We start from the raw sequence: 14,577 nt of genomic DNA, 5'->3' as shown, positions 1-14,577 counted from the left end.
CTTCTAATACAACCAGAATGGGGGAAATATATTCAAAGGGCAAAGAGATCAGAATGAGTGGGTAGTGATTTACGTATAGCACTTTCAGTAGATTCCAAGAACTTAAGTGTCTTTTTGCACCTCAGATTTTACATGCAACGGTCTTTCACTTCACATCACTAGAAAGCGCCTTCTCATCATGCAGAGTATCAAAACAATGCATTTCAGCTGCTAGTCTAGAAAGATCCCAAATCATGGATTTATTGGAAATGTTTTTATTCAGTAAAACAGCTACTATCAATCATCTCTCAACGTTTGTTTGCTTTGCTAGAGCCACAATGACTGTTTCTAATTCATTTCATGGCACTTAATTAAATGCTCATTAATGTTCATTTTTGAGACAGCTCTAAGATTATCATGAACAATTACTATTAGCCACTCCAAACAGAGATGGGGTGAGATGGAAAGGAGAGAAAACAAAAAATAATACAGCAGCATATAAGTCTAACGATTTGGCTTGGATTTTGCATTAAAAAAGGGTTCCCATCATTGCCCCAACTTATCAGCTGGGCAAGAAGATCTAAGCCATGGTCTAGCAATTCTGAAATGTATGTACAACATGGAATTTAAACAGTGTATAAAGCCAGCTGGGCCTCATCTTGGGAGTTACCTTGGATTATGGGTCTGAATAATATATTTAAAAGGCTGTTTGCTGTTGCTGCAATGGTCCAACAGCAGAGCTGTACTCTATTTCAGCCTTGTCTACATTTATTGGGAGATCAGCACTGCAGAGATCAATCTTCCAGTAGTCAATTAAGTGGCTCTAGTAAAGAATCCACTAAATCAACCAATGATCTGCTCCTGTTAGCTCCAGTACTCCACCGGATCAAGAAGAGTTAGGGGAGTCAACGTGAGTTTCTCCTGTCAACTTCCAGGAGTGGGGACACTGCAGTAACTCAGACTATGGTATGTTGACTTCAGCTGGAGTTGTGGAGTAGCTGGAGTTGTGTACCTTAGTTCAACATTGCCCCCTAGTGTAGACCTGGTCTTAGGTCTCTTTAGAAGAACTAGCTTTGAACATACAATAAAGCAGCTACAGAACAATACTGCAATCTTCTCTAAACATATTCAAATAAACTCAAATATAATTTGTCTACCTGATAATTTGCTGACCCAAGTTATTAGGAAACTGGAAGAAATGGAAGTCAAGATTTCTCTTCACTGGCTCTTTCCAAGATACTTGAATTGTAGCAGATTTTAATAAGTTGACATCTGTTCCTGTTACTTTATTCTGAAAGAGTAGACTGATCTGAGAACAGTACTATTGGGCTCATCTGGAGGATTTTTAAATTTAACAACAGAGGGCAAGATTCTCCCATCTTCACTCACAGCGGGTAGTAAGTACCCAGTTCCTCAGGTATTCTCATTGAAATCACAGGACTTCTTCAGAAGTAATGTACAGGCAGTCCCCTAGTTATGTGGATCCGACTTATGTCGTATCCCTACATATGAACGGGGCTTTTCTCGCCGCAGAGGACGGGAGCAGCGGAACCGCCCAGACGCGCCGCGGTCCTGCCGCCCGCGTTCTCCACAGCGAGAAAAGCCGCTCCGCATCTCCCTGGTCTGCTGGGGGGGGGGGGGGCGGCCCCAGCAGACCAGGGAGACGCGGAGCAAAGCCGCGGAGGACATGGGCGGTGGGACCAGCGCATCTCGGCGGTCCTGCCGCCCACGTCCTCCATGGCTTTGCTCCGTGTCTCCCTGGTCTGCTGGGGTGCCCCCCCCCCCAGCAGACTAGGGAGACACGGAGCGCCCCCACCCATGTTTGCTTTCTTTGCAACAGCATCACACTGCTGACTCATATTCAGCTTGTGGTCCACTATAACCCCTAGATCCCTTTCTGCCATACTCCTTCCCAGACAGTCGCTTCCCATTCTGTATGTATGATACTGATTGTTCCTTCCTAAGTGGAGCACTTTGCATTTGTCTTTATTAAACTTCATCCTATTTACCTCAGACCATTTCTCCAATTTGTCCAGGTCATTTTGAATTATGACCCTATCCTTCAGATTAGTCGCAACCCCTCTCAGCTTGGTATCATCTGCAAACTTAATAAGCATACTTTCTATACCAATATCTAAATCGTTGATGAAGATATTGAACAGAGCCCATCCCAAAACAGACCCCTGCGGAACCCCACTTGTTATGCCTTTCCAGCAGGATTGTGAACCATTAATAACTACTCTCTGAGTATGGTTATCCAGCCAGTTATGCGCCCACCTTATAGTAGCCCCATCTAAGTTGTATTTACCTAGCTTATTGATAAGAATATCATGCGAGACCATATCAAACACCTTACTAAAGTCTAGGTATACCACATCCACCACTTCTCCCTTATCCACAAGACTCGTTATCCTATTAAAGAAAGCTATCAGATTGGTTTGACATGATTTGTTCTTTACAAATCTATGCTGGCTGTTCCCTATAACATAGCCACTTTTCAAGTGTTTACAGATGATTTCCTTAATTACTTGCTCCATTATCTTCCCTGGCACAGAAGTTAAACTAACTGGTCTGTAGTTTCCTGGGTTGTTCCTTAAAATACTCCTTTAGGTTCTTGAAAACTGCTTTCATGTCCCCTCTCAGTCTTCTCTTTTCTAAACAAAACAAACCCAATTATTTCAGTCTTCCCTCATAGGTCATGTTTTCTAAACCTTAAATCATTTTTGTTGCTCTTCTCTGGACCTTCTGCAATCTCTCCACATCTTTCCTGAAATGTGGTATCCAGAACTAGATACAATACTCCAGCTACACCTTACATGAAAGTGCTCTGATTTTCAGAATGCTCAGCATTTGCAAATACCCTTGATATTGGGGAACACAGTGCATTATGGATGATGGGGGTTGGATTCAATGACCTTCTGAGGTCTCTTCCAGCCCTAAGATTCTATGATTCCATGATTCTATGACGCTCTGCTCCTCTCAACATCAAGTCCTAAAAAGTTACATGTGGCAGCCCATCCTTCAATTATCATTAGCTAAAGAGCTAACATGTCTGTATATATAAAAGCTTACATAACATGCTTAGAGCCGTTAAAGGAAAAGAACAAAAGGCAGACAAGATGGTGCTAATTACCACACCTGCTACTGAAAACAATTGTATGTAAAACAGATTGTAAACCCAGTGTCCCACGGTGCACATTTTCTATACTGAAAGTAAAGAGAAGCTGATAAGCAGACATCTCTACAGCGGCAGAGGTAAGATTATTTTGGTGCCTTGTCTGAAGTACAATCTTAATTAGCATTCCCAATATTTGTAAAAGGGGATAATTCCATCATTTTAAAAATGTAACATGCACCCAAACTGCAAATTATGTGCATGTGACCTTAACTTCACCTGAACCACATTTGTTTTTGTTGAAATATTTACAATAATATCAATATTTCACACAGCTGAACTATAAGATAAATAGCTTTCTGATTAAATCTGGAGGATCTGTCTTTTGGGGCTGAATCACAGCACTTTGATGTTGGGATTGCTTCCGAGACTTTATTTTACTCAGCTTTACAAGTGCTCAAACTGACACTAGACTTGTCACTCAGGTATTTTTATTTGGCATACAGCAATGCTATGCTAAACTGATTTGACTTCGATGCAGGTGGTGGATGCAGGGTACATTACAGATCTGAAGTTACACAGAAACCCTCTCCCTTTACACACATTTACATATCTTATTGTATTACTATACACTGCATTCTACATCTGAGGACAGACTTTGTAGGAGTCAATCCCCGTACAGCATCCTTTGTCTACACCAGTGTTTCTTAAACTATGTTCCGCAGAACACTAGTATTCCGTGAACAACTCGCAGGTGTGCTGCGACCTCTTCTTTGTTTTTGTTACTTTGGTTTTGTCTTTTTTTGTCTGACGACAATTTTTTTTGAAGAAAATTTTCATAGGTGTTCCACATAAAAAAATACTATTGTTTGGTGTTCCATGCTCTCAAAAAGTTTAGGAAACACTGGTCTATGTGTTTGACCTACTCTTTACCTCATTTTTACATTTCCAACTTATTCATTTTATCTTGTTCTTTGTAAAAGGTTCCCTGGGTGTTCTCTTCCCTGATCTTAATTAGTTCAGACATTCTGTCTTAGCTCACTGACCCATTTAGTTAGTCAGCAAAAGCATTTTGTTTTGCAGACTGTGAGTCTATTTACCTCCCTAATTCTGTCTTGAAAAATATAAAGTGTCTCCCATGTTGAATTATTCACGTCAAGCCAGGCCTACATGTCTCATACTCTAGTCTACTGAATATAGAATATAGAATTCATTTTCCCCAGAAGTAGGGTACCATGGGGTGCGTCTACACAAATCACGTATCTTATTTTGATTCTTTTTCAATATAGACTATTTCAAAATTTGGCGCATCTGCACAGCACTAAATTTTGAAATTAAATACTATTTCGAGACAACCCTCATGCAACGAGGTTTATAGGGATGCTGAAATAGCATGTCAGCTATATTTTGCAATAGCGGACGCATTCAAAAGACACGGGGTAACTATTTCGGGATACCTCTGCTATCCTGAAATTGCATGCAGACATTCCCATGGCCACTCCATTTAGGGCAGGTTTATGATTGATTCTTGCATGGACCCATAGGATGTTGGGGTCTCCTGGTCTTGGCTGGCCTGCCCAAAGGCAGGGCATGATAATAGTCCCTATGAGCAGGGATTGCTCACTACCTAGTCCTCTGACAAGCAAATTGCCTGAAATGAAAAGGGTTGGAGAGGATCAGGTTGGAGTGGATCAGGAAAGCGGGGAAGCCATGACTCCAACACCCTCTATACTAGCTTGTGGAGTGTGTAGGAGAGGGTGGGGGGGATATACCAGGACAGGAATCTGCACAAGCCTAATGGATGACATATTCCTTCCCCACCCCCTGACTATGTGTACAAAACACTGAAGAGATATTTTTCTTGAGGCACAATCTCTGCATGTGCTTCCTGAGGTAGTTCTTCTACACTCTGCTTCCTATCCAGGACTCTCTGCAAATTGCACAACCCAGACCCAATCATAGATGGAAGGGGAAAAAAATAAAAGGTAACATGGTAGCATAGAAGATAAGCCAAGTGAAGAGGCTCTATGGCTCTCGTATTGAGTATAACAGTCAGAGAAGATCCAGATTCCCCATGTAGCAAGGATATTTTTCCACTCTATCACAAAGCATCTCCGATCCCTACTGAGCTCCTCCCTTCACTTGCTGATTGCCTCCCAGTCCTTACTTACAAGTGAAAACCCATCCAACTATCTTTCTGGCATTTTGCTGAGATGTCATATTTAGAAAGATTTGTTTTTAAATTAATTCCTTTAAGGGAAGAGCCTCCTTTTGCTACTCGATGGTAAGAACTGTCACACTGGATTTCATTATAGTGCCTTAATGCAATATGACTTTATAAGGCTGCAGAAAATAACCCAATTTATATGAAAAACAACTTGGTCAAACACTCACATGAAACACAGGGAGAAAATTTGCAATTCATAACAGAGCATCTTTGCTTGACAAGAGTGGATTTTCTTTACATGGATACAAGCTATAAAATAAATACTCAGACACACGTTCTTTCCATTAATGATTGAGTTTCACCTATTTTCTCCAATAGATAATCTGGTCCTCTGATCCAATATCTTGGACACTACAATGGTTTAGGCCAAATTCTGAGGTATATACTCAAGTTTTTATTTTATTTTCACTCCATAGATGTGAAAGCAGAATTTGGTTTCCTGCATGTTGCACAGAAAAATCCTCTGAAACTTCAGATTATCAGGGAAAGTAGAGATGCTGGAGACAATGTCTAGTCCCTCTGTGGAAGTACAAGGCTCACACTGTGCAAGGGAGAAGTTTCCTGAGTTTCTAGGACCTGGAGTTAGATGACTATGAGCTTAAGGTCCTGAAGCATACATCAGGCAAGCCCCCTTTGTGCATTAGCACCTTAACATTCAAGCAAAGCCCTTCTTCTGGCTCCTGCTCTATTTCTCAGGAGGAGAAGACCAGATATTAAAAGCAGCATAAGGACATGAGAATTGACTAGTATTTATTACTATGACGGAAATCTTTATTTATTGATATTAAATTCTAAATGTGTTGGAAAAGCTGTGGGGTTTCTTTGTAATACAGATGTACCCGGAGCGGCCAGCACAAAGGTTATGCACACCTCAAGCTCTGTTTTGAATGCTTAAGTGGGACTTTCACGGCAGCAGTTGGACTGGGCGGGCGGCGCTGAGGTGACAGGATTTCCCTGACTGGCCACAGCTCCGCGAGGCCCTGGTCACGCCTGCGCACAGCCGCCCTCGCCTGGCTGCCTCGGGCCGGCACGCGGCGAAGCCGGTGGGGGCGCGCAGGCTCCGAGCGCCCCTCCTTCCGAGGAAGAGCGGGCAGGGGCGGGGCGGTTGCCGAGGCAACGGGAGGGAGGCTCAAGGGGCCTTCTCTGCCACTGGGCGGCCGCGCAACGTTCTAGCCGCGGCTGCGCCTTCCTCTATGATCACTGCGAGGAGGAGGCGGCCCCGGCGGGACGCTCTAGCCGAGCTCTCTGTGGTACGAGCATCATCAGAGGGCGGCGGCGGCGCTCAGGTAAGAGGCGCGGCCGGTGCGGGAGTGGAGGGGACCCCCGGAGGGCGGCGCGTGCCGGGCTCTGCGTCCCTCGGCGGTAGCGCCCACCGGGCTGTTGCCGCTCCGCTCCCGGGAACGGGCCTGGCCCAGCTCGGACGGATCCGCTCCTCCCTGCAGTGGGCGGCACTCTGCGTGCTGCGCGGTGATAGCGCCGCAGCCCTGTTCGTCTGGGGTAGCTGAAGCAAAATGCAGGACAATGTAGCACTTGAAAGACTAACAAGATGGTTTATTAGGTGAGGAGCTTTCGTGGGCCAGACCCACTTCCTCAGATCAAATAGTGGAAGAAAATAGTCACAGCCATATATACCAAAGGATACAATTTAAAAAAAAAAGGAACGTGTCACTTTATATATGGCTGTGCTGATTTTCTTCCACTATTTGATCTGAGGAAGTGGGTCTGGCCCACGAAAGCTCATCACCTAATAAACCATCTTGTTAGTCTTTAAAGTGCTGCACCGTCCTGTTTTGCATGCTGGGTGGCAGGTACTGTCTCGGGATGTGCGACTAGCCACCGTCCCTCCCCCCCCTTGCTGCCTCTGCCGGAAAGAGGCAGCAAGGAGGGGGTGGTTCAAAACGGCAGCGTGGTATGGAGCCTGCTCGGGGCTCCCCCCGCTAAGCCCAGGCTCCATGCAGCGCTCCCGCTTTGAAATGCTGTGTGCAGCCTGGCGCCGGGCTCCTTGCAGCATTTCAAAGAGGCAGCGCCTCATGGAGCCCAGGATGAGCTGGAGACTCAGCTCACACCAGGCTCTATGTGGTGCTGCCACTTTGAAACGTTGCAGGGAACACAGGGCCAGCGGGGGACTCTTCTCCATTCCTCCCCCCCATTTCAATAGGTCAAGGATGACTATGTCCCATTAGAGCAGACATGAATGTATTCCACCTGACAAGTGAAAACTGAAGAGGATTTGTCAATGTAAAATATATAATTAAAGCAATAACTCTGGATTTTCTGTTGTTAATGCAGTTTCATTCCCATTGGAGTGTGTGCAGGTGGATAGTGTGGGGCAGAGTTAGACCAGGGGGTTGGGAGTGTGGGAGGCTTGGGGTAGGGGAATGGTGTATGAGTCGGGGCTGGGGGTGAAGAGGAAAGAGTGAGGAGACCTGGGGTCAGATAACTTTACCTGGCCACAAAGGAGCTGCGTGAGGGCACTGCTTCAGGGAAATCAGCAGCAGTGTGAGAAATCCCCTGGCTTTTTTCCAGGGGCTGTTGGCTACAGAACAAGTAAGGGATGTCACGTACACTGCCCACTGCATGGCTCCCCTACAGCACACTGCCAGCTGATCCCTTTAACGTGTCTTCATTGCTGTTGCCTCACCTGGCTGTAAGCCAGGCTGGGAGAGTGCATCATAAACTGCACCCCAGCTGGCTACTTTAACAGCAAACTCTGGCTTTTTAAAGGTCCCAATTTAGGTATTGTTTTAATGAATAGAAATGTCACTTTTTAAATTGTTACAAGGAGAGTTTTTAGCCCCCAGCTGCAGTATTGTGAACCCAATTACAGTTGTGTTGGGAAAGGGGAGATAGATAAACCCAACTGAAAAGAGACAAGTCTGCCAGCTCTAGCTCTGTGCCATGTGCAGAAATAAAACCGCCTTCTTGTAGGAACAGTCTAGGAGTGCTCCTAGTGTTCCCAGGTTACTTTCAGGCACATGAAAGAGTTTAAGGTGGCAACTTACCTGGCTAGTGTTGGTTCCTAGGTGGCTTAGTAGGCTGTGCCCTTGTGGGGTGCTGAAAGGTGGGCTGTGGCTTTGCATAGGGAGAGTTGGGAAAGCCGGAGAATGAAATAAATGGCTTAAATGAAAGAGTGTGCCCTGAGGTGGGCCTCCTTATTTTCATCTCTGCTTTCCTTCCACATCAGCCAGTTCTTTTTAGGATGTAGAACCAGAAAGTGTTTTAACCTCCCTTTTAAAACTGGACAGTCTCGGCACCAAAGGATAAATGAGCACAAATCAGACATGAGGAACGGTAACACACATAAACATGTAGGGGAACACTTTAACATTCCTGGATATTCAGTAAAGGATTTAAAAGTAGGGATGTTAGTGTGTAGACAACTACATGATTAAATGATAAATGTGGGCTTATTGGTTAATTCTGTCGACTACATGCACTCCCCCCCCCCTCCCGCCGCATGCTGTCTCTTTTATCAGAGGCAGCAAGAGGGGGGAGATGGTAGCCAGTTTCTGTGGGGAGCCAGCTTTAAGCCTCCCCATGAGTACTGGATCTGCCTGCCCCCCCACTTCCTCCTTGCTGATGCCTCTGATAGAGAGAAAGCAGCGTGGAGGGTGAGGGGAGCAGGAGGAGCCAAAATGCATGGGGAGCTGATTTTTAAGTGGCTCTCTGCACTTGCCAGCTCTGTAAACCCCTCTGCCCCCACTTGCTGCTTCCTACAGAGTAGGACCCACCTGCCCCTACTTCCTGTTTCTCCACAAGCACAGGCAGCGGCAGAGCTTAAAAGCCAACTCTTCCCCAGCACTGGCTCCATGGTGCTGCCTCTCCTCCCCTCCCCTCCGGGTCCTCCCACTGCCCCGTGCTGCCTCCCTAACCCACCCCCAACAGGCAGGAGTGGCAGGCAGGAACTGGTCTGCACAAGGAGCTGGTTTTTAAACTGGCTCCCCTTGCAGTCTGGCTCCTGCTTGCACCTGGCGCTGCTGCCTCTGATGGAGAGGCAGCAGTGCTGGGTGGTAGGGGCTCCCCATGAGTGAGGCTCAGAGCACACTGACTGTTGGCTCTGCCCCTGGTGACTATCGAATAGTCATGTAACCGCTAACATTTGATTTGGTTACATGACTATTTAATTACACACTATCTAACATCCTTATATAAAAGTAGCTATTCTTCTTCAAAAGAACTTTAAACCCCAATTACAAAGGGAGACAGCTGAACTGGAGCAAATTCAATACAGTCAATTTAGAATTGAAAAGGATCTTAACTGGATCATGAAAGAACGGATCTCATCTGCACTAAGTGCAAGCTGGTCGCCATTTTGGAAGAAAAAATTTGAGGACTGGAGGCCCAAGTGTCGACCCTACACTTGATCAGAGAGGATGAAGACTTCCTCGATAGAAGGCAGCGTTCAGCTTAACGACCAGCTCTTGCTCCTTGAAATTTCTGGCCTTTCAGTTTCTGTTAGTCTGCTGAGCAACATGTACAAAGACTGACATGAGCTGGATAGGATTGTTTTTGTTCTGTATTTTATGTGGTGGTAAACCTGGGCCAAGCACAGCAGAGTTAGTTAAGACATTGTCTAAAAACAGAAATAATATATAAGAAAGGACAGAAGCAGCATGGAAAGGAACACTGGAGTGGACAGGAAAAAGGAAAGGACAGAAGCAGCATAGAGAGGAACACTGGAGTGGACTGGAAAAAGGAAGACATTATTTAGCATACACACAGCTTCCTATAGTCCCCTACGCTTTTGCCACAGAAAAACTGTTATGGCTTCTGAGTGTAAAAGAGACCCTATGTGGGAGTATGTTGAAGAAATTAATTCCCTGGGTAAAAAAGGAAAACATGTCGTGTAAGCAGTGGAAGAAGATGATGCAGGGCCTAGCTGCAAGAATGAAACATCATAAGGAAAACTGCTTATTAGGATAAATTTAAAAAATTTAGAATAACAAAGCATGTAGCTTATCATGAGCTTTCGTGGGCACAGCCCACTTCTTCAGATGACTGGAACTTTGTTGTTTTTTAAGTTTATCCTGTACAGATTAACTTGGCTATCCCATGATGCTTATTAGGAGAAAATATGTGGATGAAGATCTGGACATGGCTGAAGAACAATGTAGATTGACTTTGGCTTGTCTAATTAGTTAACAAGGTTTAGAACACGGGTGAGCAAGAGACTGTCTGACACTGGATCCAGCCTGTGACTGGCTTGCTGGAAACAGTAGGCAGAGAACAGCTCCACTTTAAAAAGCCAGCTGTTCCAACTTCCAGGTGGCTAGAGAGATAGGAGGGAGACTTCTCATGCTCCCTCCCCCCCCCCCCAGCAAAATCTCTTAGCTCCCATTGGCCAGTCTCTCAGTTTCCGGCCAATAGGAACTGGGAATTTTTGCTGGGAACAGAGGCAGTGTAGGAAACTTTCTCCCTTCCTCCTTGACCCCCTTCCTCTCATGCCTGGAGAAGAGCCACACGGAGGAGTAAGCAGCCTTCAGCAAACAGTTTGCCTCAGGTTTCTGCTAGTATGCTCCTCCCAGTCATAGCCTGCCTCTGGCACTCCCGCCTCTCCTTTCCCCAACCCTCTGCCCCCCCTTCACATACCTGCAAACCCTCTGCCCCCTCCTGTACCCATACCTCCTCACAGATCTGGCACCCCAATCTCCTGCCCCAGATCACATCCCAGAATCCTGCATCCCTAGGTCACAACTGCCCCCTTCACCTAAACTGCCTTCCAAACCCCATTCTTCTTCCTGTACCCCAATCCCTTTTCCCAAGCTCTCCTTTCCACCCAACCTCCATCCCAGACCCTGGAATTCCTCCATTAATATCCTGGAAGAGTGCGTCCCTTGACCATTTTCCAAAATCTTTGTGTGCCCCCCCCCATCAAAAATTATTGCCCACCCCTGGGTTAGAATCTTATCACCCATGTACAGAAAGCTGCAGTAAGAAAAATATAGAGTTGTTAGTTGCCACTGTCATTTTCTTATTTTATATTACATATAATATACATGCCTCTTACTTTGGAACATCATGGTCACAGACCATAATGGTGATGCCATAAGTCTATTCTCTATTCTACTTCAACATAACTCATCTCTCCCAAAGGAACCCCATCCTATACATGTTTTCTTTGGAGCTTACTCCAAAATTAAGTGCACAGCGTGCACTCTAGCTTTTTTGGTAACTTGGAATCAGATCTGCATCAAAATGACAGTGGAGTGGGGAAGATGAGAGCTATCTGTAGACGTTTTAAGGACACCATATTTTTAGTATTCTGAGGATGTCTGGTAGAGTTAATAAAATTTTAAAATATAAAAAAGTTTAAGGAAAGCTGTCAGCCGGCAACTCAGGAGACTGCTCAAATGCAAATGTGAAACATTTATGCAACATTTAAGATTTAGTTTAATAATATAAGTGTAATTGTGTTTCCGTTCATGATTTAAGTTCTTACTATTCCTAATGCGTCTGCAGCACGCCATAGATAATGAGTATCCTATTCTATTTCCTAACTTAACTTGATTTTTATTATCTAAACATTTTTAGGAAATATTCCTGCTTAGATTATGTAAAATCCTGTACCAAGTTGTAAATTAACAGTTTTAGTAATCAGCTTTGCACTGTTGTTTGAAGAAATACGTAAAGAAGTATCAATGGTAAACTTGATTCAAATCACATTTTTTTGTGATATAAATCAGTCCACTTCGATTGTCATGAACCTGTACAAAGTCACATTGATTTAATTAGGATACCATAGGTGTAGAAGAATATGATAGTGGATCCTGATGCAGGATTGTGGCCTTAGAAAAATAGTGTCTCATTGCATATCAGAATATGATATGACTACTAGAGGCTTCTTATTGCTCACGCTACTTGAATCCCAGAGAGGTCTCAGTGGCAAGTCATGCTTTGAAAGGTTAAATAGTACTTCTGCCCTTTTATTTTGTTCCTGTGTAGTAAACCTGGGGGAACAAAGGGGAAGGGTAAACTGTTTTATAAGGATTTGTATGAATTCTTACTTCTGAACCTATTTTTTTTTTTTGTTTCCAGAATATTTCTATGCATATTTAGTTTATATAAAGAAATGACCACACAGGTAAATACACAGAAATAATTAAACTAGTTTTTCTAGTTTGACTTGACTGTTTCTGTAACATTAATGTTCATTTTAATTTCAGTACAGTATTCTCTTCAAGCAAGAACAAGGTAAGGAGATATTAACATTGTGCTGTTAATTTTTCTTACCTAAAATATTTACTACTTTGGATGATATAAAATGAGCACTAACAGATTTATGAGATGTTTCGCATTGCATTCTCACTGAGTCTAAAATGTAAGTGATCATAGTAAATAAAATGTGATATAATGCTGCATGGGCATGGGCATGGTCAGAAGCACTCCAAAGTCAACAAAGGAACTCCTGTTGACTTCAGTGGCCTGTGTTTCAGGCTATATGAGGACATTTCCAATTGAAGTTATTTTTTGGTAGGCTGTTTAAGGTGTACTTGCGAATGCGTGGATTCATAGGCAAGCCCATGATCTATTAGGTTGCTTACTATGACCATGGCCACCTGGATTATGTGGATTCTACAGTATGTGCCACAAAATCTTGCAGCAATCTCCTGTGGTTGGATGAGTGACAGTACTAGACACCACAAATTTCTTCCCTGACAGCTTTTCTGTTGTAATTATGAATTGTGAATACAAACATCTGCATCACGTTTGATTTACTGTCTCCCTAGATTTATAACAACGAAAATGATACTGATTTTTGTTTTTGAATCTAATTGTTTTTAATAAATCTCCCTGGTTTTTGTTTTTTTAAGTTATCTGAACCTGACACAGAATTTCCAGAAACTTTGCTGCAGAATTTAGGTCCAGCTGGCTACATGGATTAGACTGTGTAGAGAAGTCTATTATGACTGCTGTTGTCAGAAACTATGCTTGCTAACAACTTTACATTCTGTTTTTTCTATTTCATGGATATGTTCTCAGTATGACATAAAAATTGTCACAGTGGGGTAGCCGTTTTAGTCTGTAAGGGCATGTCTACACAGCAGGGCTAAAGCTGAAATAAGCTACATAACTTGAGCTACGTCAATTGCATAGCTTAAGTCGAAATAGCTTATTTCGGCTTTTGGTGCTTTCTACACAGAAGGAAGTCCTAGTTAGAGCATACTTTCTCTTACTCCTCATAAAATGAGGGTTACAGGAGTCAGAGAAAGCAGTCCTCCAGCTCGACATTTTTTCAGCATTATGTTGAAATAACTGTTTGCTGTGTAGACACGAATTATGTTCTGTGCGGCTGTGTAGACATAGCCTAACTGAAAGCTCATGATACCATCTACATTTTTGTTAGTCTCTAAGGTGCTATAGAACCATGTGTTTGTTTTTTAAGTTTTTTTTTTTCATAAGAATTATAGGTGAGAAAGGAAGGTACTGTTAATTCTGCATATTAATTGGTGCTTTTTTTCTTACCTAAAATCATGAAGTAAGATTAAACAACTTCTGTGGGTAAACATGCCTACTTGATTCCAAGAAACATTGTTGTTTTCTTTCTAATATTTGTGCTCTTTTCTAGCACATGATGATGCTATCTGGTCAGTTGCATGGGGAAAGAATAAAAGAGATGGTTCTGAAACGGTAATCTCTGGATCTTTAGATGATTTAGTGAAGGTCTGGAAATGGTAAGTGAGGGATTTGATAAACATTGATTAAATTGATTAACAATTGGAAAAACAGTGTCTTTCCACACTTGTTTATAACATTCTGTCCTTTATCTCCCAAAATATCAGATGCACAGTGAGTAGCAGAGCACATTGCTTTGCTAAAATGGGGGCGAGGGCTGGGGAAACAAACTGAAAAAAAGTTGAGTATTGCTATGCACAAACTGTCTGCTTTCACTGACCTGCAGTCATTTATCCCCTTTTGCTATGCAAAAGGTAAGAAGTGCTTAAAAAAAAGAGGGGGAGAGCTGGAGGTGGGCGCAATAGCTGAAATGACTCTTACTTAGTTTGTTTTTGTTTGTGTTTTTAACAAAAGGACCGATGAAAAATTAGATCTACAATGGACTTTAGAGGGCCATCAACTGGGTGTGGTATCAGTAGATATCAGTCATACAGGTACCATTGCAGCATCCAGTTCCCTAGATGCTCATATTCGTCTTTGGGATTTAGAAACTGGCAAACAGATCAAGTCCATAGATGCTGGTCCTGGTAAGATATTGGTGCTAATTTGGTTATTTATAATCTCTGCAATGTTTGTATTTATA

At 43.4% G+C, this 14,577-nt stretch overlaps 1 protein-coding gene across 3 annotated transcripts in view; it reads left to right on the top strand.

Annotated features, from left to right (window-relative positions):
- Positions 1–6,462: 6,462 nt before the first annotated feature.
- The window catches only part of SKIC8 (SKI8 subunit of superkiller complex), a 33,817-nt gene continuing 25,702 nt past the window's right edge, over positions 6,463–14,577 (top strand). For 2 of the 3 annotated variants that reach the window (XM_075897610.2, XM_006116972.5), the window contains exons 1-5: positions 7,613–7,636; positions 12,357–12,402; positions 12,485–12,512; positions 13,888–13,993; positions 14,349–14,521. In XM_075897610.2, coding sequence (XP_075753725.2) covers positions 12,391–12,402; positions 12,485–12,512; positions 13,888–13,993; positions 14,349–14,521 — 319 coding nt within the window. In that variant the 5' untranslated portion in view covers positions 7,613–7,636; positions 12,357–12,390. Of the gene's footprint in view, positions 6,608–7,612; positions 7,637–12,356; positions 12,403–12,484; positions 12,513–13,887; positions 13,994–14,348; positions 14,522–14,577 lie in introns of those variants that run through there. The other variant, XM_075897611.2, reaches the window with a different exon arrangement.

Source organism: Pelodiscus sinensis, chromosome 14 (genome assembly GCF_052426305.1).
Source record: "Pelodiscus sinensis isolate ZL-2025 chromosome 14, ASM5242630v1, whole genome shotgun sequence".
In the NCBI taxonomy this organism is placed as follows: domain Eukaryota; kingdom Metazoa; phylum Chordata; order Testudines; family Trionychidae; genus Pelodiscus; species Pelodiscus sinensis.
The sequence above is the reverse complement of the archived record's forward strand: the minus strand, read 5'-3'. Positions and strand labels throughout refer to the sequence as shown.